Source organism: Pan troglodytes, chromosome 21 (assembly GCF_028858775.2).
Source record: "Pan troglodytes isolate AG18354 chromosome 21, NHGRI_mPanTro3-v2.0_pri, whole genome shotgun sequence".
NCBI classification, from domain to species: domain Eukaryota; kingdom Metazoa; phylum Chordata; class Mammalia; order Primates; family Hominidae; genus Pan; species Pan troglodytes.
The window spans coordinates 26,566,359-26,590,733 of NC_072419.2; the positions used below are offsets into that span (position 1 = coordinate 26,566,359).

Here is a 24,375-nt window from a genome sequence, read left to right on the forward strand (position 1 = left end):
CTTACTGGTGAAACATATAAGAACTTCCAGGAGTCACAAGAGTTCCAAACAATTAATTTATAAAAATAACAAAACATTTGTCTATGAAAAAAAGATCAGGATTCACTCTCATCGACGTCCTCATCTGGATGGTGCTCAGCATCCTCCTTTTCCTGCTGCTGTTTCTTCCACAGTTTGGCCATGGCCAGGAGTTTGAGGTTAGGTTGGTTGGCAGCATCTTCTGGAAAGATGTAATCAAAGTATTCTTCCCAGCCTGCATCAGACTACAGAAATAAAAAATGAAAAGATAAGCAAACGTGGGTGATATACTCACATATCAGAGTGAAGAATTTTTACTGGAAATCCGGATGATTACCTCCATTTTACAAAATAACATCAAAGTCTACTACAGAAAGAACAAGGGCTGGGTCTGAAAGACTGGGAGTGAGTAAGCAGCAACTATAGCTCAGTGAGAACTAAACTGGTAGAAAAAAATTCTAAAAATCTAAGCACAGCTCCTCTATAGCCAACCAAGATGTTCAGTGTCTCCAACTACATTGTGCAGTCTTACACTTAAGAAAATGTTTAATGATCTTTACATAATATTCACCCAGTAGCAAAAGCCATACATCTGTGCATTATTATTCCAACTCCCTACCCTCCCATCCTCACCACCTATCAGTCACTGATTTCACTTCCCAAATATTGTTCTAACAGGCCCTGTGGCCCTGTTCTAGTTCCAGCTTCCATGTCTTGCTCAGCTTATAAAAACTGCTTCCTGATGGGTCTTCTTTCTCCAATCTAAGCCCCTTGAGTCTGCCAGGATGAGATGCCAGCAATCTGGTCACGTCATTTTATGCAAAACAGCCTTCACTGACTCCCACCAAACTCCTTCTTACCGCCTACAAGCCTTCTCTGGATAGGCTCCTATCTGAAAGTTCAGTTCCATCTTCCTCCACACTAACTTCCTATTAAATGCTCTAAAAATATCACACTTCATGAAGTTCCCAGACTCAACCATCACCAAAACACCTTTGCCAACCCCTTCCCGTTCTCCACCTCTGACTGGACCATATGTTCTACCCTGTGTTTCCATTAACAGCCAGATTGCAACCATCTCCTACTCCAGGTGGTCTGCTTCCATTCTAAGATTGTACATATGCCACTTAAAAGTCCACATTTCGAAGTCAGAAGTGTTTCTACTCATGTGACGTGAGATGAACAGTCCCAGGGCAGAGTTCTTACCCCATCGTCAGTCTGGACCTTTCTTCTCTTCTTGACTTTCTCTGGCATGAGTTTGTCTACTCTCTCCTTATCTGAAGCTGTTCCAAATTCTTCTTCAAAAGTTCGCCAAGATTCCAGCAGCATAAGTCTCTCTTCCTTTTCTTCACAGTTTCGCATGGTTTTGTTAGCTTCTTCATAAATTTGTCTGCATTTAGTCAAACTTCCTTCTTTTCCTGAAGACAACTCAAACTGAGCAAAGCTGATCCATACCTTTAAAAAAAGTTATTATTGAACCAAATTAACCATATCACTCAGAAGATAATAATGTAGTAATAATAAAGCGAATTCCCAGTTAATGACATCGGAAAGTAATGTGTGCATCACTAATGTTTCACAGATGAAAACAATGAATATATGCTTCAATATAAACACTGAAAATATTTGATTCTATATTCTACAATTAAATGTCTGACATAGTCTTAAACTCTTGAAAAGAGTTTAACTTGGCTGGGTGCAGTGGCTCACGCCTGTAATCCCAGCACTTCGGGAGGCTGAGGCGGGCAGATCACGAGGTCAAGAGATCGAGACCATCCTGGCCAACAGGTGAAACCCCGTCTCTATTAAAAATAGAAAAATTAGCCTGGGCATGGTGCGCGTCTCTAGTCCCAGCTACTCTGGAGGCTGAGGCAGGAGAATTGCTTAAACCTGGGAGGCAGAGGTTGCAGTGAGCCGAGATAACGCCACTGCACTCCGGCCTAGAGACACAGCAAGACTCCGTCTCAAAAAAAAAAAAAAAAAATAGTTTAACTTTTTTTCAATCTTGTGATACCCAAGCTACTCACATGCAGCAAAAACAATGACCTGGTATAAACTTAACATTCCAAACATTCCAAAGTCCTCTGAGACTCACGTTTCTCTTGAAAAGCAAGGAAGTCATTAAAAAAAAAAAAACCAAAAACCCAAACACTTAAAATACAGAAATATATCATTTTCTTCTGGACTGCTGATTCAAGCAAAATGAAAGATCATCTACAAAGCAAGGATACCTTGACATGCTGCGTCCGTTGAAGCAACCGCCGGTAAAGGTTTCGTGTTCTTTCTGTTTCTTCCTGCTCAATTTCAAAATCAATATATGATTTCCAAAGCACCTAAGGAAGAAAAGTAAATGGGTCAGTCTTGACATTTACAAAGCAGCATGCCCCCATCCAAAGCACAGCTTAAGTATCACTCTAACCTACATCTAGGAACATAGGATTTTTACTGAACAACTAAAGAACACATGTGGATAAGATAAATAACATTGGTATCTATAAGCTGGCCAAAACTTGGCTAGAATTCCAGATTACAGAAAAAGGGCCTTGGATTCAGTCTTAGAGATTCTCTGGAAGTTTTTCAAATGCTTGACTTATCAAGAGCTGAGAAACTTGCCAAGCATCTCCCAGGTACTCCATATTCTAGCCACACGCAATTGAGCGTCCAGAGAGAAAACAGGCCCAGGTTAGCCAGTATGCATGTTCTTACCTCTACTGTACATTCCTTGTTATTATGAGAGTTCAGTGCAACAAGCATTCACTGAACAGGTGTGCACTGGCTCGGTGCAGCCTGGCAGGGAATAAGGATGAATAAACCGTGGCATGGACACCTGAAAGCTGGCAGTCTGGTGGAGGAGCCGAGGACAACTGATGAACTCAGTGATACCCAAAGCCCTGCCTTAATTAATGCAATCAGGGGGACAAACCATTAAATGCAGGGTCATGTTAGTGCATGAGATTAACAAAACGGCTGGGTGAGTTCTACGACTCCTGTGAGATTCAAATCATTCCTAGCTGTGGTTTGGTGCTACCTTGTGGGTCAAGCTTAACTACTGAAGGCAGGCGAGGACTTTCAGGACAGTGACAACAGAAGTTGCAAGGACATCCTGGTTTAGAGAATACAGGGATGTGCAGTTCCTACCTCCATCCCCCTCGTTCTCCGGGTGGGCCAGCCTGCTGGCTTCTTCCTTGCCTGGCCTCTTCCCCAGCCCCTTTAGGCTTTCCTGCTGCAGAAGGGGCATCACCCACCCCCATGATATCCCAGTTCATCCTGGGCATCATCCTGGATGTCTACTGCTCTGGTATCTAATGAGAGGGCTACTTCCCGTCCCCAACAGCCACCTTTCCACGTACAAACCTAATCTGAGTAGAAGAGACTAAGTTAGTTAGATCATCGTTATACTCTAAAATACACCCACATTTAGATGGTCATCTAAAGTAAGACTAAACACGTATCTCAAACAAAATTATATTTGACTTGAGATGCTCACCTCTGGCATGTCTAAACGTGGCTGACTGATGGCTAATTCATAGATTGCCCGTGCTCTGTCAATATCACCAAGGATTGTCTCTAATTCAGCGAATTTAATCCATGAGGTACAATTTTCAGGTCCAAATTCCAGGAACTTTTCATAAAGCTTCCGGCATCTGTCAAATTCTCGAAGCTGTAGCTCCAATTCTATGTAAACTTTAAATAATTTGTTCTTTGGACATTTGCCTATGGAAGTTCCCTGGAAAATAAAATAACCAGACCACTGTGATCCTGTAGTGGATTTAATCTGTGCAGTTATTGCACTGCCCTAGAGGCTGTTCTCTGCTGAGGAAGAATCTTGGAAAGTCAACATGGCCTACCATTCTTTCCCTCTGTGGTATCACAATGTTTACTGGTTCTTGACAAAAGGCTGAAGGAAACTCCTCGAATTCACTCAGCAAGAGGCAGTGTTCCAGAATTGTTTGGGCAACTAAATAAAATAAGATTTGAAAGTTTCTCAGGATCTCCTAGGGAATAGGGATGTCAGATGCATAAAACCTCCTATAAATAAAAAGGACAAGGCATGGTGGCTCATGCCTGTAATCCCAGCATTCTGAGAGGCCAACATGGGAGGATCATTTCAGCCCAGGAGGCAGAGGTTGCAGTGAGCCAAGATCGCGCTACTGCATTCCAGCTTGGGGAACAGAGCGAGACCCTGTCTCAAAAAAAACCCAAACAAACAAAAAAAAAAAGAAAAAAAAAAGTAGAACAATTAAAAGTGCATTTAACACACCAAAAAGTTTGCACAGGATCAGATTACTAATTCTAGTCTGTGGAAAGATTTAGTAACTGGTAGCTATAGAAGTTTCCAATATTGAAACAGAATGTTAATTTGCCCCAGGTAATAAGAATAATTTACGCATTATTGTCAGTGTTTTTACAGAGGACGCATGTTTTCTAACATGTCCCAGGCTATAAAGGTATAATACTTCTGTCACTCTTTAAAGTAGGAATTGTACAACTTCCAAGCACCAAGATTTTAATTTCTTTCTCATAGAACTTGACGAGACATCTTGATCCTTTCTTTACTTACCAATGCTCTTCTGGCTAATGACAGATTCTTCTGTCGTATTTCAAACTGTGCATACAGTATCCACATTTTGGCAAATGTGAACTAGAAAACAAAAACACAAAAATATCTAGCTTAAAAGCCTCATTCAAATTAAATTGAAGTTAATTTAAATTAACCAAAGCCATTGGTAATTCGATTTCTCTAAAACTTCAGAGTAAGAGGAATGTACTCTGCTTATTTACAAGCAAAGACCACATTCATTTCACAAAAGTTAGAAACCCACATACCATGATCCAGATACTATATTGTACTGCATGGCATGGTAGCCTCTCCTGAGAACCATGATCCAGATACTGTACTGTACTGCAAGGCACGGTAGCCTCTGCTCAGAACAGACTTTGTTTTGTAGGCATGCTTGTATATGGGCAGAACGTCCTACCTCTATTCTGAAAAGTAACTCAGTCAACACTTCTACAGAAGGAAACACGTTTTGTTTCTCGTGCTGGGAAACAAGGCAGAGGTAACATCTCAACCATCTACACAAGGGGCACATTGATCTGTGCATGCACACACTCACTGTTACCAACAAACCTGCCTCTGTGTCCCCCGCACACGTTGTGTGCTCTCTGCATGGACGTCTTTCTCCTTCCACTCAGACTATTCACATTACCTAGCCTTCTCTGAATTTATATTATTTGTTTGTCAATGCAGGTTGTCCTCCGACCTAGACTGTGAGCTGTTTTCAGAGGCAAGGAGCATATCTCAGTCTTATTTATGTTGTCCATGGTGGGACAGGGAAGCATTTTATCAATCAATATTATTTCACTGAATTACTTCACAAGTAACAGAAGAGGATTCTGACCTGTTTGAAATGGAACACTTTAGAGCAAACATACCTTTTTGTGAGGAATTAGTTCCAAAGAGGCTTGATACACCTGTCTTGTCCTCTCAGGATCCTGTATTAGGATAAGAAATTTTCACAAAATATTGAAGTCTGCTGCTAACACTCATTTTACTAGTTACTAATTTTACTGATACTGGTAAAAATGTACACCCCCAAAACAGCATGTTTCACAAGTTGTTACTTGCAAACCCTGATTTATGATCTAAAGTATGAACGGCCATGAAACTTCAGTTTAAGAATCACCAACAAGATAGCCACCAAACTCTAAGCCCTTCTTTGTAGAAAGCCTTTTTGCCTGATGGCAGAAAGAAACAAAGATGTTTCATAGTCTCAGATCAAACCCAGAAGGTTAATACAAATGATTTCTGAAAATGCCACTTGATTTTTGCTAAAAGCAAAAATGCATAATCTAGCCATAATTACTCCTATTAATGAGCAAATCCAGGAAACTATATTTCACTAAATTAAGGGCTGGTTCACTGTTCTCTTTCAAGCTCCAAGGGATACCTTGTTGTGCCTCAAGTAAAAATCAAACCAAAGTTAAAAAAGCCCCTCACGTGTGGCCACAACAAGCACAGAGAGTTTAAAATGTTGCAGAGCGAATATATAACTGTATGGATGAACAGAAGCCTCTAAAAATTTTAAACTAAATTTCCTTGTTTCAAGAATTACAAACATCCACAATAGGTGAGCTGTGAATACAGAAGACAGGAAACCATTATCAGCTGACACATAATTCTGTTTTTTCACCTTTGCCTCCAATTCTTCATAGAGTGCATAGTTGATCCAAAGATAAATGTAGCGCTTCCAGTGCCTCTTCTCCTGAATGGGTGGGACATTGGCAATGGCCCTTTCATAGACTTCTCTCACGGCTTCAGCTTCTGCGTCACTTTCTACCAAGCGCAAGTAATCAAACCATGCATCATAATTGTGTGGATTCGCCTAGAAAGACAACCAGTTTAATAAATAAAAAACAAAACCAAGAGCTGCACTTGCCAGGTTAAGCAAGCTGAAAAAAGGCATCAGGCTGACTTCCTATATTTTAGCACCTTTTCTTCTAAATGTTACATGTTCTCTCATTTTAAAAACACCATCCCTGAGACTGCATAAATAGAAAAGAAACAGGAATACAGAGGATAGATTACTTGCCAGGTGTCCCACAGCAAGGACTCCTTCATCTATAGCCATCACTCTCAAGACAGTCAATAATTAGATGCCTATTCTTGCCAATGCATTTGCTTAAATATGTGACTATGTATCATTATGTCTGTAACAACAGAATTATATCATGCTCACAATTGTTAAACTTGCCTTTCCAATTAATAGCAATTCATCTTTAACATATCTTGCTAACCTACCACCACATTTAATAACAGACTTAATCCTTTGCTTGGAGGTATCTTAATTAACTTGACTAAGGAAGAGTATTTTTAAATACACAACAGAATACTGAAGGAAAATGACACTCTCTTTGAATTGAAATCAAAATAGTACATTACAGAAAAAGAGATGCCAATGGAACCCTGTCTAGCATACATCTTTTGTTCAGGCAGTTAAGCTCAAAGGTGATGTGCAAAACAGGTTTTTGGACCAATCTCTGACTCTTCCACCTTCTTCCAACAATGAGCTCGAATGGATTCCACATTTCTTTTGCTCCAGTTCTACATACAGTCAACAATCAACAAAACAACTTACAACATGTAAGTGGCAGAGCAAATCCAAGTGTTGTTTGCTTGCCTTTTCTATCAGCCTTGTTTATTCCTACTTGTCTGAAATAGCTGCCAATTGGATCACAGGCACATCATCACGAGAGTAATCACTAGTAGTGCTACTTGCTATTATTCATTTTAGTGTTGCTAGTATTGATGAGCACATCTTGGGTTATCTGCAGAGTTGACCATCCACACCAGCGCTCACCTTCACTTCTTCTTCATACTGGAATCTCCGTTTGCTCACAATGATATCTTCAATACCCCGCCTATCACCAAACTTCTTCTCAAAGATGGTATAATTTTTAAAGAGTTCTTGGGCATCTTGTTTTGAAATTCTGTCCAGGGCATACTTGTAAATCACTCGTACCCTTTCAAACTAAATGCAGACAGGATGATTACCTTCTATAACACAATATTCCAGTCACAACTAGGAGAATAAATATAACAAAATATTACTTATAAGTTAGATTTTGAGGCCTCATAATGTTCAGAGTAAGATGCTTTTCTCCCTCTTGTTGAAGGTATCTCTGTCAGGATGGACCGGTACTCTGCTTTGAGCTCCATATTTAATACTGTCTACCTAACACTGCCAACTGGATGTCTACTGCACATCTCAAACAGGTCCAAAACTGAGCTTCTGTTTCCTCCCCACTCAAACTGGGACTCTCCCCATCTTCCCAATTTTAGTAGGCAAGGCCTAACCTACAGTCACTTGCTCAAGCCAAAACCTTCAGGTGATCCTCAATTCCTCTTTTTTCCTCATACTCCATATTCACTCTTGCAACATGCCCTACCATTTCAATCTCTTCCACACAGCCATTCGCTTCTCCCCAGCCCCCAGCCATCAAACTCCACTGTTCACCTGGCCCACTTCAAAAGTCTCCCCACTGGTCTCCCCTGGTTCCACTTTTGCCATCTACCCTCAATACATTCTCCATGAATTAGCCAGAGGCTCTCCTTAAAATATAAATCATATCCAATCACTGTCCCGCTTAAAACCTTTCAATGCTTCCCACTGGCCCGAACAGAATCTGAACTCCCTAGCATGGTCCGTGCAAGACCTTATATAGGTTGAGTATCTCTTGTCTGAAGCATTTGGTACCAGAAGTGTTTTGGATTTGGGATGTTTCCCCAGTTTTGGAATATTTGCATTATACTTACTGGTTCAGCATCCCTAATCCAAAAACCCAAAGTCTGAAATGTTCCAATGAACATTTCCTTCGAGTGTCATGTCAGCACTCAACAAGTTTCACATTTTGAGTTTTGGATTTTCAGACTGGGAATGCTCAAACCTGTATTTGGATGGATCTCAATTCTGTATTATTTGAACTCTCTTTTTTTTTTAAGAAATGGGGTCTTGCTCTGTCACCCAGGCTAGAGTGCAATGGCACGAACATAGCTCACTGTAGTCTCAAACTCCCAGGCTCAAGTGATACTCCTGCCTTAGCTTCCCAAGTAGCTGGGACTGTAGGTGTGCACCACTATGCCCACTCAATTTTTTTTTTTAGAGACAGGGTCTCACTATGTTGCCCAGGCTGGTCTCAAACTCCTGGCCTCAAGTGATCCTCCTGCCTCATCTTCTCAATATTTGAGCTATTTTCATAGGTACATGGGAAAAAAAGAACTCTCTTATTTGTAGGGCAATCTCTGTTTCCATTCTAAATGTTGTTTTCTGTTCTAGGGCTTTAAGCTTTTTGTTTCCCATATTTATTATCTGTTAAGTCCCTTACTTAGGATGCTAAAAGACTAGTTCTCAGTTTATGGGCATTCAGACTAAAAGGCTTAATTTTCAAACAAAGCACAATAAAATTAAGACAGTTATAATACAATCTATAATCAGCTCCCATCTGTAGCTTAGTCACATATATATGCTGTTCTCTGTGAGAAGCTGTGTTTTTGTATTTTGAAAACATCTTCTCCAGGGATATGTCAGTAAGAAAAAATGGAAATGAACTCACCATGCACAAAATGTAATCTTTGCTAAGCTGTTTTACAGTATAATGAAGTTAGGTATACTTACCTCTTTCTGATTTTCTTCAAACTTGGCAAAGGCAACATAAAGGTGCTCATCCATATGTTCATCTCCAAAGAATTCCACAGCTCTCTCATACACTTTCCGTGCATGGGCAAAATAAGCATGTTTTTCTTCAAAGCGGGCATACTTGATCCAGTTCTTAACATCAGGGTGCACGAGGACAAGTGCAAGGGAATTAAGGAAATACCAGGCAAAACAGTATGGCTTAAAAAAATAGTAAGTAAGTAAACACCAAAACCATACCAAAGCCTGGAAACTCCAACAATTCAAACTACAACTCTAGGGGAACAAAACACGTACAAAAGTGTAGAACTAAACAGTGGCTTCCATGAGAGCAGGGCCACGTCTGTTCATCTCTATTTTCCTCCAGTGCTTAGTTAAGATTTTAGTGGTGGTATAAACTCGAGTTTGGAAGCAAAGAAAAACCTCAACCCAGGTTACCAACCATGTGATCTTGGATAAGTCACTGAACTTAGACGTCTAAGTCTCAGCTGTTTCATTTGTAAACAGGGAAAAATAATGCCAGCCTCACTGGGTTACTGCCAGCTTTAAATGAGAAAATGTATGTAAAGCCCTTAGCACAGTTTCTAGCCAAAAGAACATGGCACCGTAAGTGGTCAATAATGGTCTGGTCATTAAATGGCACCAATTATATTAAAATATGAATACTTGAACTAATAATTAAGAAAAAAACATGCTATAAAAACTGTTAACTAGAGTCAAAGCAGAAAGTTTTGAATTGCCATTTTAATCTATCTTCCTTGAATAAATCATTAATTTCCAAAGTAGTAATATATTCCAATATGGCAAAGAAGAGCATCAGTTCTGAAGCTGCTCTACTAGGTTCACATTCTATTTCCATCAGCACCTGTGCGAACCCACTCAAGCTACTTAATCTCTCATGCCTCAGCTCCCTCATCTGTAGGACAGAGAAGTTCCTACACTGCAAGGATGTTATGAGGATTAAACAACAATATCTGTAAAGTACTTAGAATACTGCCTGGCACGTAGCAAGTGCTATAAAAGCTTTCGTCAAACTAATAATATTAAAATTAGTAGACATAATTAAGATCTTAACATTGTCACCTCAACAGAGAAGAGTAAAAAAATAAAAAGATCTTAATACTGCATAATAAAGTTGACTCTCATTATTTCTGGTAGTCATGTTCTATTTAGTCACTGCGAACACTTAATTATTGAGTACTGAACCACTGCTCCTAGGAGAAACGTGTATATATACAATCTCACGTTCATCATCATCTTAAATCCTAAAAAGAACTCATCCTGGCAGATTCTATCTTCATTATTTTGTAAGAAAAGTGGTTCAGAAATGTTAAGTGACTGGACTGAGGCTGCCCCACTGACAGGGATTCAAACTCCCCAACTGGCCCCAGAGCCACAGCTCCTTGCACTACATGGCACCGGCCCTTCCTGTCTCCAAGCTCTAGGAATGGTTATATGAGGTTAAGACCAGAAGGCAGAGCCTCACCTTGTTGGACTTCATGCTCTGTGCACGTCCACAAATGACTCTGAAAGTGCCACAATTACTGATTTTGGGGGTTACCAATAAATTTTAGCAAACACGTGATTTTGCAAACATAGAATCTGCAAATAGTGAGGAATGACTGTACTTCAGTTTCTAAAAGTGCTTTCATGTGTATCATTTAATCTTCACAACAGCCCAGCGAAGGTGTTTTTATTCTTGTTTTTAAGAAGAGGATACCAACTCTCAAAGGAGTTAAATGACTCGCTGGAGCCACACAGCTAGTAAACAGTAAACCTTGGATGAACTCCAGTAAGGTAGTAATGACCAACACAAACCTTAGAGAAACAGGACTGGCAATGGCAGCCAGGACCTTAGTACACTTAGTCCTCCAGCCATGGGTTCCATATCTGTGGATTCAACCAACCTGAGATAAAGTATTCGTGAGAAAAAAGTGCTTCTGTATTGAACATGTAGTTTTTTTGCTTATTATTCCTTAAAATATACAGAATAACAATTATTTATATAACATTCACATTGCATTAGGTATAAGTAATCTAGAGATTATTTGAATTATATGGGAGGCTATGCATAGGTTACATGCAAATACTACATCATTTTATATGAGGGACTTAAGCATCACCGATTTTGGTATCCCCTTGAGTTCCTGGAAACAATCCCCCAGGAATATCATTTTCCACAAGGAAACATTAGCTTTTAGCATTACAATAAAATAAACCCAAACTCTCACTAGAAAAGACTAGTTACCCAGGATACAAATTTTCATTCTGACCAATCTCTTTCCCTACAAAACATAGGGAAGCTGATAAACTGGCATTCTTGACTTTGAGCCTGACATTAATGACTGTGTGTCCTGATCATGAGACATCTCCACAGAAGCAGCAGCAGCATCCAGGACAATCATGGCACCATACAGATCTCGTCCAAAGGATATATCGCTCATAAATGGTGCGGGCCCGATCCACCTCTTTGTATCTCAGCTCAAAGTTGATGTAGGAGTGCCAGGCTTGCTCCTCAGGCTGCCACTCCATCCAGCGCTCAAACACCTGCCGGGCACCGGCAACGTTTCCCAACATTTCCTCCATGTACGTGTACTTGTACCTGTAACAAAATCACCCGAAAATATCTGCTGTGGTTTAGTTCTTCCATTGTTGAATGGGAAGAAGATTGAAGATTTTACCTTTCTTAAAGGTTAAATCGAACATGTTTTGTCATTTGTATGTAAATCTGAAAAAGGATGAACCATTGGAAAAAAAGATATTTTTTTCTTAAAAGTTGCCTAGTTCAACAAGAAGCTTATGAATAAAAGATTGCAGTCAAAATTTTAGTTTTGATTACATAGCTATAGAACATTACGATTATGACTTAATAGACTATGGGACATAACAGCATTTACGTCTGAAGAAAAAGTAGGATATCAAATTAAACTATCATCATATAAATAGAATAAATACAGAAGATGTGGAACTTTGCTGGTCTATAAAAGGCTGTTTTGTTAGATCAGAAACTTACCAGAACTGATTAACTCGAGGCAGCGTTGTTATGGCCCGGTCCCAGATATTTCGAGCATGGTTGACTTGGCGATTCTTCATTTCCATTTCTGCGTATTTCAGCCAGAGTGTAATATTTCGGTAGTCTACATCTAAAGCACGCTCGTATATGGATCGAGCCCTTAAGAAGCAAGATTTGCAGGGCATCAAAAATAGTGCATACAACACATGTAGCAGTTATTTCAAACTATCTGGAATGCACTGATGTTTTATTAGGTGTCTACCATGAGCCAAGTTCTGGGCATAAAAAAAATGAAAAGATATAATGCTCTTAAGTAGCTTACAAAGTCTTATAAAAAGACATGCATGCAATTATAATGCAATGTGATTTATGTCATAGTCAACATCTGCACGGGAAGCAGAGAGGAAGAAATGAAAATGTTTGGTGGAAAAGGCTCAGTAGTAGGTAATTGTAGAAATGAGAACTTGAGGAACGTTCCAATTTACCAGGAAACTAAGTTTGGTGAGGAGGGGGTGCTCATTCCAGGCAAGGAGAACAGTCAAGCCTCACGATAAGGAGACACGATATATTCAGGGAGTGGCACATACACAGGCACAGTGGGGGAAGGAGGTATGTGGGGAGAATGCAGAAAGCTAGACCACAGGAAGGGCCAGGTTGCAATTTTTATTTTTTTTTGGCCATTGGTTTTCAGCTAAACACTTTTTAAAAAATCTCAATATATACAAAGCAAATGAAATTGTGCTTCTTTAGCTACAGCTGACAAGATCTATCTCTAAAGCCTCTTCCGCCACCCTCCCCAGGACTATTCTACCCCAGCACTCCTGAGGCCCTCAAAGGAACCCTAGGGTTCCATGGAACCAAAGTTGAAAATTTCTACCCAAGGCACCATCTTTTACCTGTGCTTTAACTTTTTCTTCTTTTCTTTTTTATCTGTTAACCTATGAATCATTATATACAAAACTACACTCTCAGTAATTTTACCTTTGAATCTCCTTTAGGCTTTCTTCCCATTGTGCGTATTTTATCCAGTTACTAATCACAGTCCTGTTTTTTCTTATATTATCTTCAAAAGTCTGGAAGAAGGCAAAAAGGGTCAAGTCAAAAGACAAATGACTAAAAATGACAGCACCCTTGGTCTATTTTAAGTCTTGTACTAAAATGGTTATTCATTTTGTTCATATTTAAGAGAAATTACATCCTGGAATCCTTGAGGAATAAGAAACCCACTACAGAAGGTTACAATCAACTAACTGATACTTTAAAATGGTCTATGCTTGTCCCTAATAAAAAATGTTTTTGACTATTACCTTTAAGTCCTCTGGTAATTCTCAGGATTTCATATATAACAGCATTAGTGCTTTAAAACAGTCCCACATTCTAGAGTGAAGAAGTCAAATCAGATCCCAAAGTCTTCTCATGGTCCTTTTGCAGACCTCAATTCCTTTTCCTTTCTTTCTTTTTTTTTTTTTTTTGAGACAAAGTCTTGCTCTGTCGCCCAGGCTGGAGTGCAGTGGCACGATCTCGGCTCACTGCAGCCTCTGCCTCCCGAGTTGCTGTGATTCTCATGTCTCAGCCTCCCGAATAGCTGGGATTACAGGCACCTGCCACCACGCCTGGCTAATTTTTGTATTTTAGTAGAGATGGGGTTTCACCATGTTGGCTAGGCTGGTCTCAAACTCCTGACCTCAGGTGATCTGCCCGCCTCGGCCTCCCAAAGTGTTGGGATTACAGGCGTGAGCCACTGTGCCCAGCCAGATCTCAATTCTTAACACAGAAGGTGGTATAGACAGAAGTACACAGTGCAGCCTTACTAAGCATACCCTCCTTCTTGTCAGTTGTTCCATCTGCTAAACTTCCACCCACTTTGATTCAGCATCAAAAATTATGCAGATTCAATTTCTTTACACTTTAACCAGACAACTCATGGCATATTTTCTTTAGTTCAGAAAAATGCTGTTATCTGGTAACCAGAAGTACATTATTCATGCGTCTGGAAACACTTAACCTCATCTTGCCCTACAGAATCCAACCAATGAGGAGCTTTTCAAACTGACCGATAGTCTTAACAATTAGTGGACTGAAAGATACCACACTGACTGACCTTCCTTTTCCTTAGTTTATAATCATTTAATTCTTCTTCATCTGTGATCTTCTGTTGAGGTGGAGGTGGAAGAAGCTCAAGTTCTCTTTCTTTAGCCTCTCTTAAGAGTTGTTCAGCAGTTATCTGTACCTCAGCCGGGGCTTTGTTTTTCACCTTTTAAGAAAGAAGACATTTCTATTTTCAGTAGTTGCTCTTCACACAAGGCTTAAGAAACAAACATACATTTTTTAGGATATGAACTTTGTTAGTATTATCACAAGATGCCCTTTTTGTATGACATGTTCCCATTCCTCCATGAGACTGAAAAGAAAAAAAAAATACTGTTTTCTCTCTTATTCATAGTATCTACTGCAAAGCCATAGGTAAAAGTCTCAAGAGAAAAAGGTGGCAAAAATAATAGCAAGTTTTCCCTTTTAGATGAGTATAATAATAAACTTTGAGGCCGTCTAGGTGAAATTCTGACCAGAGGTTTTGTTTTATCAAGATGTGTAGCACATCTTATTAACAGCATTACAACCCGCATTTACAGAATTCTTCAACTTATTTAATGCCCCGGTGTATAACTGGGTTTGGTTTTACATGGCACTTCAAGTCAAAGGCAATATTCAGTAAGTTCTCATCATTAGACTGTAAGCTTCTTGAGGTCTTAGAAGCTTACAGTCTAATGTAGCTTAGAGCTGTGCTGTCCAACACAGTAGCTATGAGTCACATGTGGTGAGTACAAATTGAGGTGGACTGTAAGTGTAAAATACACATTGGTTTTGAAGATGGAGTATAAAAAAGAATAAACTACCTCATTACATTTTTTATACCGATTACATGTTGAAATGATAATATTTTGGATACATTAGCTCAAATAAAATATATATTATCAAAATTAATTTCACTTTTTTGCTTTGTTTTTACTTTTTAATGTAGATATGAGAAAATTTAAAATTTCATATGTGGTGTGCATTATATTTCCACTGGACCAGTGATGCCCAATAAAAGTTTATGTAGCTGAATTATAAAAAATGTTACTTAATGCCATATGTGGAGTAATGATGATAATGGTGATAGCTCATATTTAATAAGCACTAAGTGCCAGACACAGTGTTACTTGCTCTATATGCATTACTTCTGCGAGTCAGACAAATAGTTATGTAAAGGTCCAGTTCAAGAGAGTCATCCGGGCTCAAGAAAGACTGGAGGGAGGGTATCTGTAAAGGCTTCAAAGTCTGCCACATATTAAGCACTTGGTAAGTATTAGCTATCGAAGGAAATACCAGATAGTAAATCTACTGTTTAATTAACTTATGATACTATACTACTCCCACCGTCTACTCTCGCCCTCCGCTGTCAGCTGGGCTAACTCCTATTCAGCCTTCAAGTCTCAGCTTAAAGGTCATTTCCTCAGCAAAATTTACTTTCAGGACCCCTTCATACGACCCCCTTATTCACGCCCATGGCATATTCTACTTTGCCTCTCGGTAACATCTAGCAAGGTCGTCTTTATACAGAAACTCGTGTTTTGAGTACTGCTTGTGGCCAGCGTCCGAGCGTAGCTTCCCAGCGCCCATTGCAGTGCCTGGCTCAGAAAATCTTCACCGAACCACCCCAGAACGAAGGCCACGCCAACGCGGGTCGTGCTCCGCGATGACAAGAGCCCGCGCGCCACCACCAGCTGCCCTTCCTCTCCATCTCTCAGGGTGAGCCTTCTCCCCGGCGGGAACACTCTCTCCCAACCCGGGCACCCCCAGGGCTGAGGGATGCCCCTTTCCTAGGCCACCTCCTACAAGGCCCCTCGCGATCGCCTACCTTGGCCACTTTGGGAATCCGCTGCTTCCCGGCCGCGGTGGAGGCCGCCATGTCTGCAGCAGCCGACCTCTGGACACCTGTCCCCCGCACGGACGCTAGAAATCGGCTCTGAGAACTCACCGAAACCACAAAGCTTTCAGAAAACAAACAGGATCTCGGAACCGGAAGCGGAACTTGCAGGACTGACCTTTGACCTCTCGCATGCGCCATGACGGAGGCGGCACCGTTTCCATGGTGACCAGGCTGCGCGTCCTCCTTGCGGCAGCGCGTGGAGTGCGGCGTCCTGGAGCTGCGGATGAGGTGGGTAACGCCGTGCTGACTAGCAGCGACGCAAGGATTGCGGTGCAGGGCGTCAAGGGCGCATCCCCAGGTCAGCCTCCGGAACTGGGATGACCAGGCGAGGACGAGTGGCTCTGTCGAGCCGTGGCGCCCTGCAAGGGAGTAGGAACGAAGCTCCAATCTGGATGCTTGAGGGCGGGGGAAGAAGGGAGAGCGAGGAAACTACCATTCCCAGCATGCGACGGGGCGAGCTGCCGCCCTTTTAGGCTGCAATGCCTCGAGCGTTGCATTCTAGTAGTCTCTGGGTCCACGCCCCCTCGTTTCTGGTTTCTGGACAGTTGTGCCCAAATAATTAATTCTAAGGTGCCCAAATAATTAACTCTAAGGCTTGGAATTAAAAATAACAGAAGGTACTTTGAAGCCAGATATTAGGAAAAAATATAAATAGAATAACTGGAAAACAACTCAGTCTTGTGATAAGAAACATGTTTAAATTCTGTGTGTGCCTCAGTTACTCTAGTTAAATTTTCTTAGCCTCAATGTCCTCAACTATAAAACAAGGCTAATAACATCTGTTTCACTAGGATTAAAGACAAATGCTCAGTAGATGTTAGCTGTTGTAATACTTAACCTGCCCTCAAAAACTGAAAAGCAAAGTTTAAGAGAATTTTTTTTAATAGACAAATTTTTAGAGAAGTTTTAGGTTTACAACAAAATTAAGTGGAAGACACAGAGATTTCCCCCCTCCACAGCTTCCTGCTATCAATTATTGTACCTCTTCCCTCCTCTAACAGCCTCCAACTCTTAAAAATATCCTCTACCAGAGCAGTACATTTGTTACAATCTTGAACCTACATTGACACATCATTATCACCCAAAGTTCATAGTTTATATTAGGGTTCACTCTTGGTGTACATTCTATGAGTTTGGACAAATGTATAATGACATGACTTGGCAGCTCATTTGTTAGGATAATTTCCACAGTTGCAAAGCTCTTTTGGTGTTTGGGGAAAATATATATTTATGTATGTAGTAATATCACGTCTACCAATGCAGATATTGCTTTCAACAAAAGATTTATGCAGATTTCTAGAACTGCAGTCAGTTATAACCAACATCAATATATTTGCCATAACTCTTTATTAACCATATTATTTAGATATTTTATCTCACTTTTCAAAATTTAAATAGAGAAGATTTTATATCACTTTCATAAAGTCACCTAACAAAATAAATATTAAAAAGATGTTTCTTTGAAGTGATTTTCCTTAAATGTGTTACTGTAAACAATTGATTTACCAAATGAATCATTGGTTTAATCATCTGTTGCCTTTGCTCAAACGTACAAACATGCTAGAATACTTTGCTTCTGATCACCATCCTTCTCTCTCACATTTCTGTTGTCTGGCAATTCAGTTCATCTCTGTGTTTTTTTGTTTGTTTGTTTGTTTTTTAGGAAAAATGTATTATCCTTCTTACTTTTTGCCATCAATGCTTTTGTAGATATACCTTCATGTTTACCTTCTTATTTCCCAGCATTTAATCTTGTATTCCACTTCTTTCTGATTTTATTCTTCTCAGAATATACCATCTCCTAGTTCTTTCTACAAGATTCTTTGAATTCTTTCAGTCTTTGTATGAAATTGTCTTTATTTTATCTTCATTTTAAAGTGATTGTTTAGGTTTATCAGTCTAGGTTAATGGTTATTTTTCCTTTTATATTTTTAAAACACTATTCTAGTAGTTAGAAAACTATGGGCCATAGACTAAATTCAGCCCATTGACTATTTTGTATGGAGTGTGAGTGAGCTAGGGATATATATATATATATATATACACACACACACATACATACACATATATACACACACACATTTTACATTAAACTTTATATGTTGTTTACATTTTAAACATTTTTTAAAAATTACATGGCACATGAAAATTATACATAAGTCAACTTTCAGTGTATGTAAGTAAAATTTTGTGGGAATACATTCATGCTCATTTGTGCCGATATTGTCTCTGGTTGTTACTGTGCTACAGTGGCAGAGTTGACTAGTTGTGTAGACAACATGTGGCTCATAAAGCTTAATGTATTTATTCTCTGGCCTTTTACAGAAGTTTGCTAACCCCTGTGCTACTGGCTTCTAATGTTGCTGATGAGAAATATTCTGTCAGTCTAATTATTTTTTATAGACAGTCTGTCTTTTGTCAGGTTCCTTTAAAGTTTTCTGTTTGTCTTTAGGGTTTTGTAGTTTTACTGTATATTTGGAGTTTATTTGTATTTTTTGCTCTGAACTGAAGGTTCATGTCTTTCATCCATGCTAAAAGTAATTAGCCATTATTTTCAAATGTTTCATTTATTCCTTTTGGAATTCCCATAAGACAGATGTTTTTCATTCTGTCTTACATGTGTCTTTACTGAATTCTTTATTTTCTGTTTCTATGTGCTTCTTTCTAGATAATTTGTTCATAAGTATCTTCCAGTTTATTTTCTTTATTCTTCTGTTTTTAACCCATCCTCTTAGTTTAAATTTTAATAGCCATATATTTCATTTTTTAAGTTTCTGTTCTTTTTTAAATAATGACCTGTTCTCTTCTCATGACTTTTGTTTCTCTTTCTATATTTCTTTATTATAAACATACTTAGTTTGTAGTCTGTTTCAGAGTCTATCATCTAAAGTTCTTGGTGACTCCCATAATACACAGATTGTGTGGACTAGAATGCCATACCCACTTTAGTCTCGAATTTGGACTTCTCAGCAGTATTTTTGTTTTATTTTCTACCTAGAGCTTTGTGTAGAGAAAGCTTGTCACTTTCTTGGGCTGGTGAGTTTAATTTTTCTAGCCCCCTCGCTTACCGAGGGGCCCATCCAAAGTCCCAGGTAGATGCATGGTTTAATTTTTAATTCTCTGTTTGGAGTGAGGTCCATTCTATCCCCAAAACCTGTGTCAGATCGGCTCACATCATTGCCACCTGGTTGGAGAATTTCCCTCGCTCGCTTTCTTTCTTCTTTTCTTGTTTTCTTTTTACCAAAGTCAGTTATCTAATTAATTACACTTTCTTATTTTATTCAGAATTTTTATATACTTGTAGCATTAGTTTATGATATATTTCACAAACAAGATGTCTCATTCCAATTTTGCTTTCAATTTAAAACCAGAACAAGGAATGACAATATTTATGGTTAGCTTTGATAGGAGTCTAGACATTATTAATTTCTCCTTCATTGTTTTCCCTGTTTTGAGCTCACTGGCTAGTATATAATAAAATGGCTTTCCCTACGAAGGAAAGAAGGGAGGGAGAGAGAGAAGAGAGACTTACAGAAATTGAGACAATGAGAGAGAAATTGAAATCATTTTGTGACCTACTGTTTTTGTCAACAGCATTTCCCAAAGTGTCCTTCTGGAATGTTAGGTTCTCCACTGTTGCTGTCATTAGAGATTCTGTTCCCAAAGAGTGTGGGAAAGGCTGGGTTATACAAAGAAAACAAGTTGCTTTATTATGGAACCTCTCAAAGATGTTAATGGGCCTGGTGGCCCTTCAGGAAGCCTATTGCGAGCATTTCCTACACTTAACCACAGAACTTTTTTGGTCTCAAAATATGTCTCAAGACTGCTGACCTTCAGGGCTCCAGTTTGGAGAACTCTATTAAGAACATAGGCAGCAGCTGTCAGTATTTCCCCAGTAACTCTTGACCACATGCCATCGTGGCCGATTAAATATAAGAGGACCCTGAATCCGTAAATAATTCCTTTCAATGTTTTTCCAATTCTATTGTTAGAATTTTTTAAAGCAGCTTTGTTGGAAACAAAGAATATAGTTGCAGAAACTTCTAAACAGGCCAGTTCTCAGAAACTTCATTCTCCTATGGAGGAACGTCAGCTGGTTTGCAGTGACAGTCGTCACAGACTACACCCAGGGGAAAACGTGTCACACCAGTATTCTCACACCATGTTCACTCTGACCACATGGAAATTGAATTAGTGTTCAGTTTTGTCCGTATTATAACCAAACTGGCTTATGATATCAGATAAATAGTGGACTTTTTTCTCTCTTTTGGGGACAGGATAAAAAATGTCAGTACTCACTTCTCCAAGAGGAAAGGTAGAAGTTGTTCATTGCCGAAGAACAGAATCACAGGATGTTTATTGTATCAAAAGCCTTATTAGAAAATTTACCTGCAAGCTGTTTGGGAAGCTAAATATCATCTATCTTCTGTAAGTAGATAACTAAGTTCAAGAATGTTCATCAGTTTTGGTTGGGTGCAGTAGCTCACACCTGTAATCTCAGCACTTTGAGAGGCCAAGGCAGGCAGATCACCTGAGGCCCGGAGTTCAAGACCAGCCTGGCCGACATGGCAAAACCTCATCTCTACTAAAAATACAATAATCAGCTGGGCGTGGTGGCGCATGCCTGTAATCCCAGCTGCTCGGGAGGCTGAGGCATGAGAATCGCTTGAACACAGGAGGCAGAGGCTGCAGTGAGCCAAGACACGCCACTGCACTCCAGCCTGGATGACAGAGCGGGCCCCTGTCTCAATTAAAAAAAAAAAAAAAAGAAGGTTCATCAATTTTATGACATGCCAGAAAAGGATTATTGTGAGAAAATGGGTAGCTTACTGCACAGTGAAAAAATTGTAGCAAGAAATCTCTGGGAACAACACATTCCTATTTCCTATAATAATATGCAAATCAAAAAGGTTTCTCATGGGCTTTGGATTCAAACAAACTTGGTTCAAATCTCAGCTGCCTCACTCACTAGTGGAGTCACTTAAAACAAGTTAATAATATTAGCTGCCAGATTTTGAGAAATTAGTTTATGTCAGGCTCTGTGCTATGCCAACATTATGTTATTGTTCTGATACTTCTCTGAGGTGGCCACTATCATGTCCATCTCACAGATGAGAATGGGAAGCTGGCGCAGGGTCAAACAGTACGTTGGAAACCTGGATTTGTTCACAGCCGCTGCTGTTAAAGTGTTCTTCTGAACTTTAAAGTATGCATAGATTTGTTTCTTAAATGATCTTTTTTCTCTCTGTTTTGTTTGTTTATAGACCTTCTGTGGGTGCCAAAATATAAATATCCTTGAATCTGTTCTTCATTATTTAATTTATTTATTTATTTTTGAGACAGAGGTTTGCTCTATTGCCCAGATCTGGGGTGCAGTGGTGCGATCTCGGCTCACTGCAATCTCCGCCTCCTGGGTTCAAGAGATTCTCCTGCCTCAGCCTCCAGAGTAGCTGGGACTACAGGTGCATGCCACCATGCCTAGCTGTTTTTGTTTGTTTGTTTGTTTTTTAGTAGAGACTAGGTTTCATCATGTTGGCCAGGCTGGTCTCGAACTCCTGGCCTCAAGTGATCTGCCTGCCTTGGCCTCCCAAAGTCTTTGGATTACAGGCATAAGCTACTGTGCTCGACCCTGTGCCGCATTATTTTTATTGAAAATATTAAATATCCTAGTATTTTGGATTTCATAAAGCTTCATATCAAATACAATTGAAATGTTTAAGCTAAGGCCAGCCTAAGACATTAAAGTTTGTAGTTTCTAATTACCCCCTGATGAATGTAATATAAATTGGCACAATTTTACTAGAGGGCAGTAGGGCAATAGTTATAAAATGCGTAAAAAATAGATATACCAATGAAATTATTTTTTGGCATTATGGTGGACTCAGTACCTTAAAGATGTCCTTTGGATGGAAACAACTAAAATACTGATACACACAAAAGCTAAGGACTGTGTAGGGAACATTATCAAATTGAAATCAGAAACTTGATTAGACAAACAGGAACCAATGCTAGCTTCGTCCTTGAGGATTTTTGCCACATTCTATTAATAGCAACTTCATATTTCTGTTTTGACAGCTTTGCAAAGAATGGAAGATAACTACTCCCTCCACCTAAGGAGGAAAGCATGTGACCCCTTTGTATAAAATTGGGATGTTCATTGTAGGGATGAACAAGATATAAACCCACTAAATAAAAATGGACAGTGAGGACTCACTCAGCCTTAGCATGGAATAGAAGGGGATAAAGTCTCTTCTGAGAATTCATAAGCACACACTGATTTGAGATCCATGTTAATTATTTATGTGGTCCAAAAAATGTTGAAGTAAAGAATTTAATTAAAAATAGTCACAGGCCAGTAGTGTGTCCAGGAAACTGGCTGACATAAATGCAAATCAAGTGTGAAGGGATGCAGCTTCAGCTCAGACTCCAAATAATAACCCCAGATAAAGTTGCAAGAAATATGAGCTCACAGTCAAAAATCATAAACACACAAGGAAACATGTATCATTAGAATCAACAAGAGAAATTATATAGGATAATCAACTCCCAAAGACTTCAGATATGAAATTAAACAATGAATATAAAATAACTGTGTTTACTATGTCTAAAATAAAAAAGGTAGGTTTAAAAAGATGGTTAAAGAAGGCCGGACACAGTGGCTCATGCCTGTAATCCCAGCACTTTGGGAGGCCGAGGCAGGAGGATCACGAGGTCAAGAGATTGAGACCATCCTGGCCAACAGGTGAAACCCCATCTCTACTAAAAATACAAAAATTGACTGAATGTGGTAGCGCGCACTCTGTAGTCCCACTACTTGGGAGGCTGAGGCAGGAGAATCGCTTGAACCCAGGAGGCGGAGGTTGCAATGAGCCAAGATTGCACTACTGCACACTCCAGCCTGGTGACAGAGAGACTCTGTCTCAAAAAAAAAAAAAAAAAAAAAAAAAGGATTAAAGACTAAAAAAAATCTGGGATGCTGAGGTGGGCAGATCATCCGAGGTCAGGAGTTTGAGACCAACCTGGCCTATATGGCGAAACCCCATCTCTACCAAAAATACAAAAAATTAGCCAGGAGTGGTGGCACACACATGTAGTCCCAGCTACTCAGGAGGCTGAGGCAGGAGAATCGCTTGAACCTGGGAGGCGGAGGTTGCAGTGAGCCGAGATCGCACCACTGCACTCCAGCCTGGGTGACACAGTGAGACTCCATCTAAAAAATAAAATAAAATAAAAAATAAAAAATTATAAAAATGAATAATCATGTTTAAACAAAAGTGAAATAGACCATCTAGAACTTAAAATGTAATTGAAATTAAAAGCTCTGTAGATGAATTAAACATCCTTCATAGACACAGTTGAAGACAGAAGTAATGAGCTGGAGGATCAATACCAGTAAATTACCCAGAGCTCAACACAAAGAGAAAAAATATGAATGAAGCATGAGACCTAGTCTAGTTAGACTTTTAGAAGAAAATAATAGGAAGCCAAAGGGTAATATTTGAAGAGAGAATGGCTGAGAGTTTTTCAGAATTGTTGGAAAGCACTACTTCTTACATCTGGAAAACTCAGTGGATCCCAAAGGGGATAAATACACAGAAATCCCAACTGTACCCATCATAATGAAACAGCAAAACACTACAGTTAAAAAGATCTGAAAAATAACAGAGGGGGAAAAAAAAAAGCCAAGTTACCTGCAAAGAACTAAAGATTAGACTAATAGATTTCTTAGGAGCCACAATAGTAGTCAGAAGATAGTAGAATATCTTCAATAGTGGAGAGAAAAATAACATCAATTTAGAATTGTGACATTGTTTCACCCAGTGAAACAATTCCTAGGGGACCTGGGAGAAAATAAATGCATTTTCTGACAAACAAAAACCTAAGTCATTTGCCAATAAACTCTGAATGGAGGAAATTCCTCAGAATATGTTCTTGGAGGAACAGAGAATACCTCAGCTGGAAAGCTCAAAACACAAGAAGGAATGTCAACAAAAATATGGAAAATATATAGGTAAATCTAAGAAAAAGTATGACTTGCATAAAACAATAATATTGATAATGACTGATTTGTGAGGTATAAACCATATGTTAAAACTAAGATTCAGGACAAAAACATTATATAAATTGGGAGGAGCATGATTAGAATGAAAGAATCCTTCAGGTTTTATTTAAGATAGAGG

The 24,375-nt window shown here is 39.4% G+C and overlaps 2 protein-coding genes across 18 annotated transcripts in view; one reads left to right on the forward strand and one right to left on the reverse strand.

Moving 5' to 3' along the window:
- Positions 1-42: 42 nt before the first annotated feature.
- Positions 43-16,333, reverse strand: CRNKL1 (crooked neck pre-mRNA splicing factor 1). The gene is made up of 14 exons (XM_009436903.5): positions 16,124-16,333; positions 14,327-14,479; positions 13,207-13,298; positions 12,226-12,384; positions 11,648-11,814; positions 9,195-9,373; positions 7,380-7,550; positions 6,213-6,404; positions 5,455-5,514; positions 4,580-4,660; positions 3,506-3,745; positions 2,250-2,351; positions 1,225-1,473; positions 43-263 (listed from the first exon to the last, which is right to left on the reverse strand). The coding sequence occupies exons 1-14, from the start codon at positions 16,331-16,333 to the stop codon at positions 96-98; spliced, it is 2,223 nt and encodes a 740-aa protein (XP_009435178.1). The 3' UTR covers positions 43-95.
- Positions 16,308-24,375, forward strand: part of CFAP61 (cilia and flagella associated protein 61) — a 306,350-nt gene continuing 298,282 nt past the window's right edge. For 9 of the 17 annotated variants that reach the window (XM_016937533.3, XM_016937534.3, XM_016937531.3 and 6 more), the window contains exons 1-2: positions 16,332-16,423; positions 20,473-20,623. In XM_016937533.3, the coding sequence (XP_016793022.2) occupies positions 20,481-20,623 (143 nt within the window). In that variant the 5' untranslated portion in view covers positions 16,332-16,423; positions 20,473-20,480. Of the gene's footprint in view, positions 16,494-20,472; positions 20,624-24,375 lie in introns of all 17 variants that reach the window. The other 8 variants (XM_016937526.3, XM_024352085.3, XM_016937535.3 and 5 more) reach the window with 6 other exon arrangements.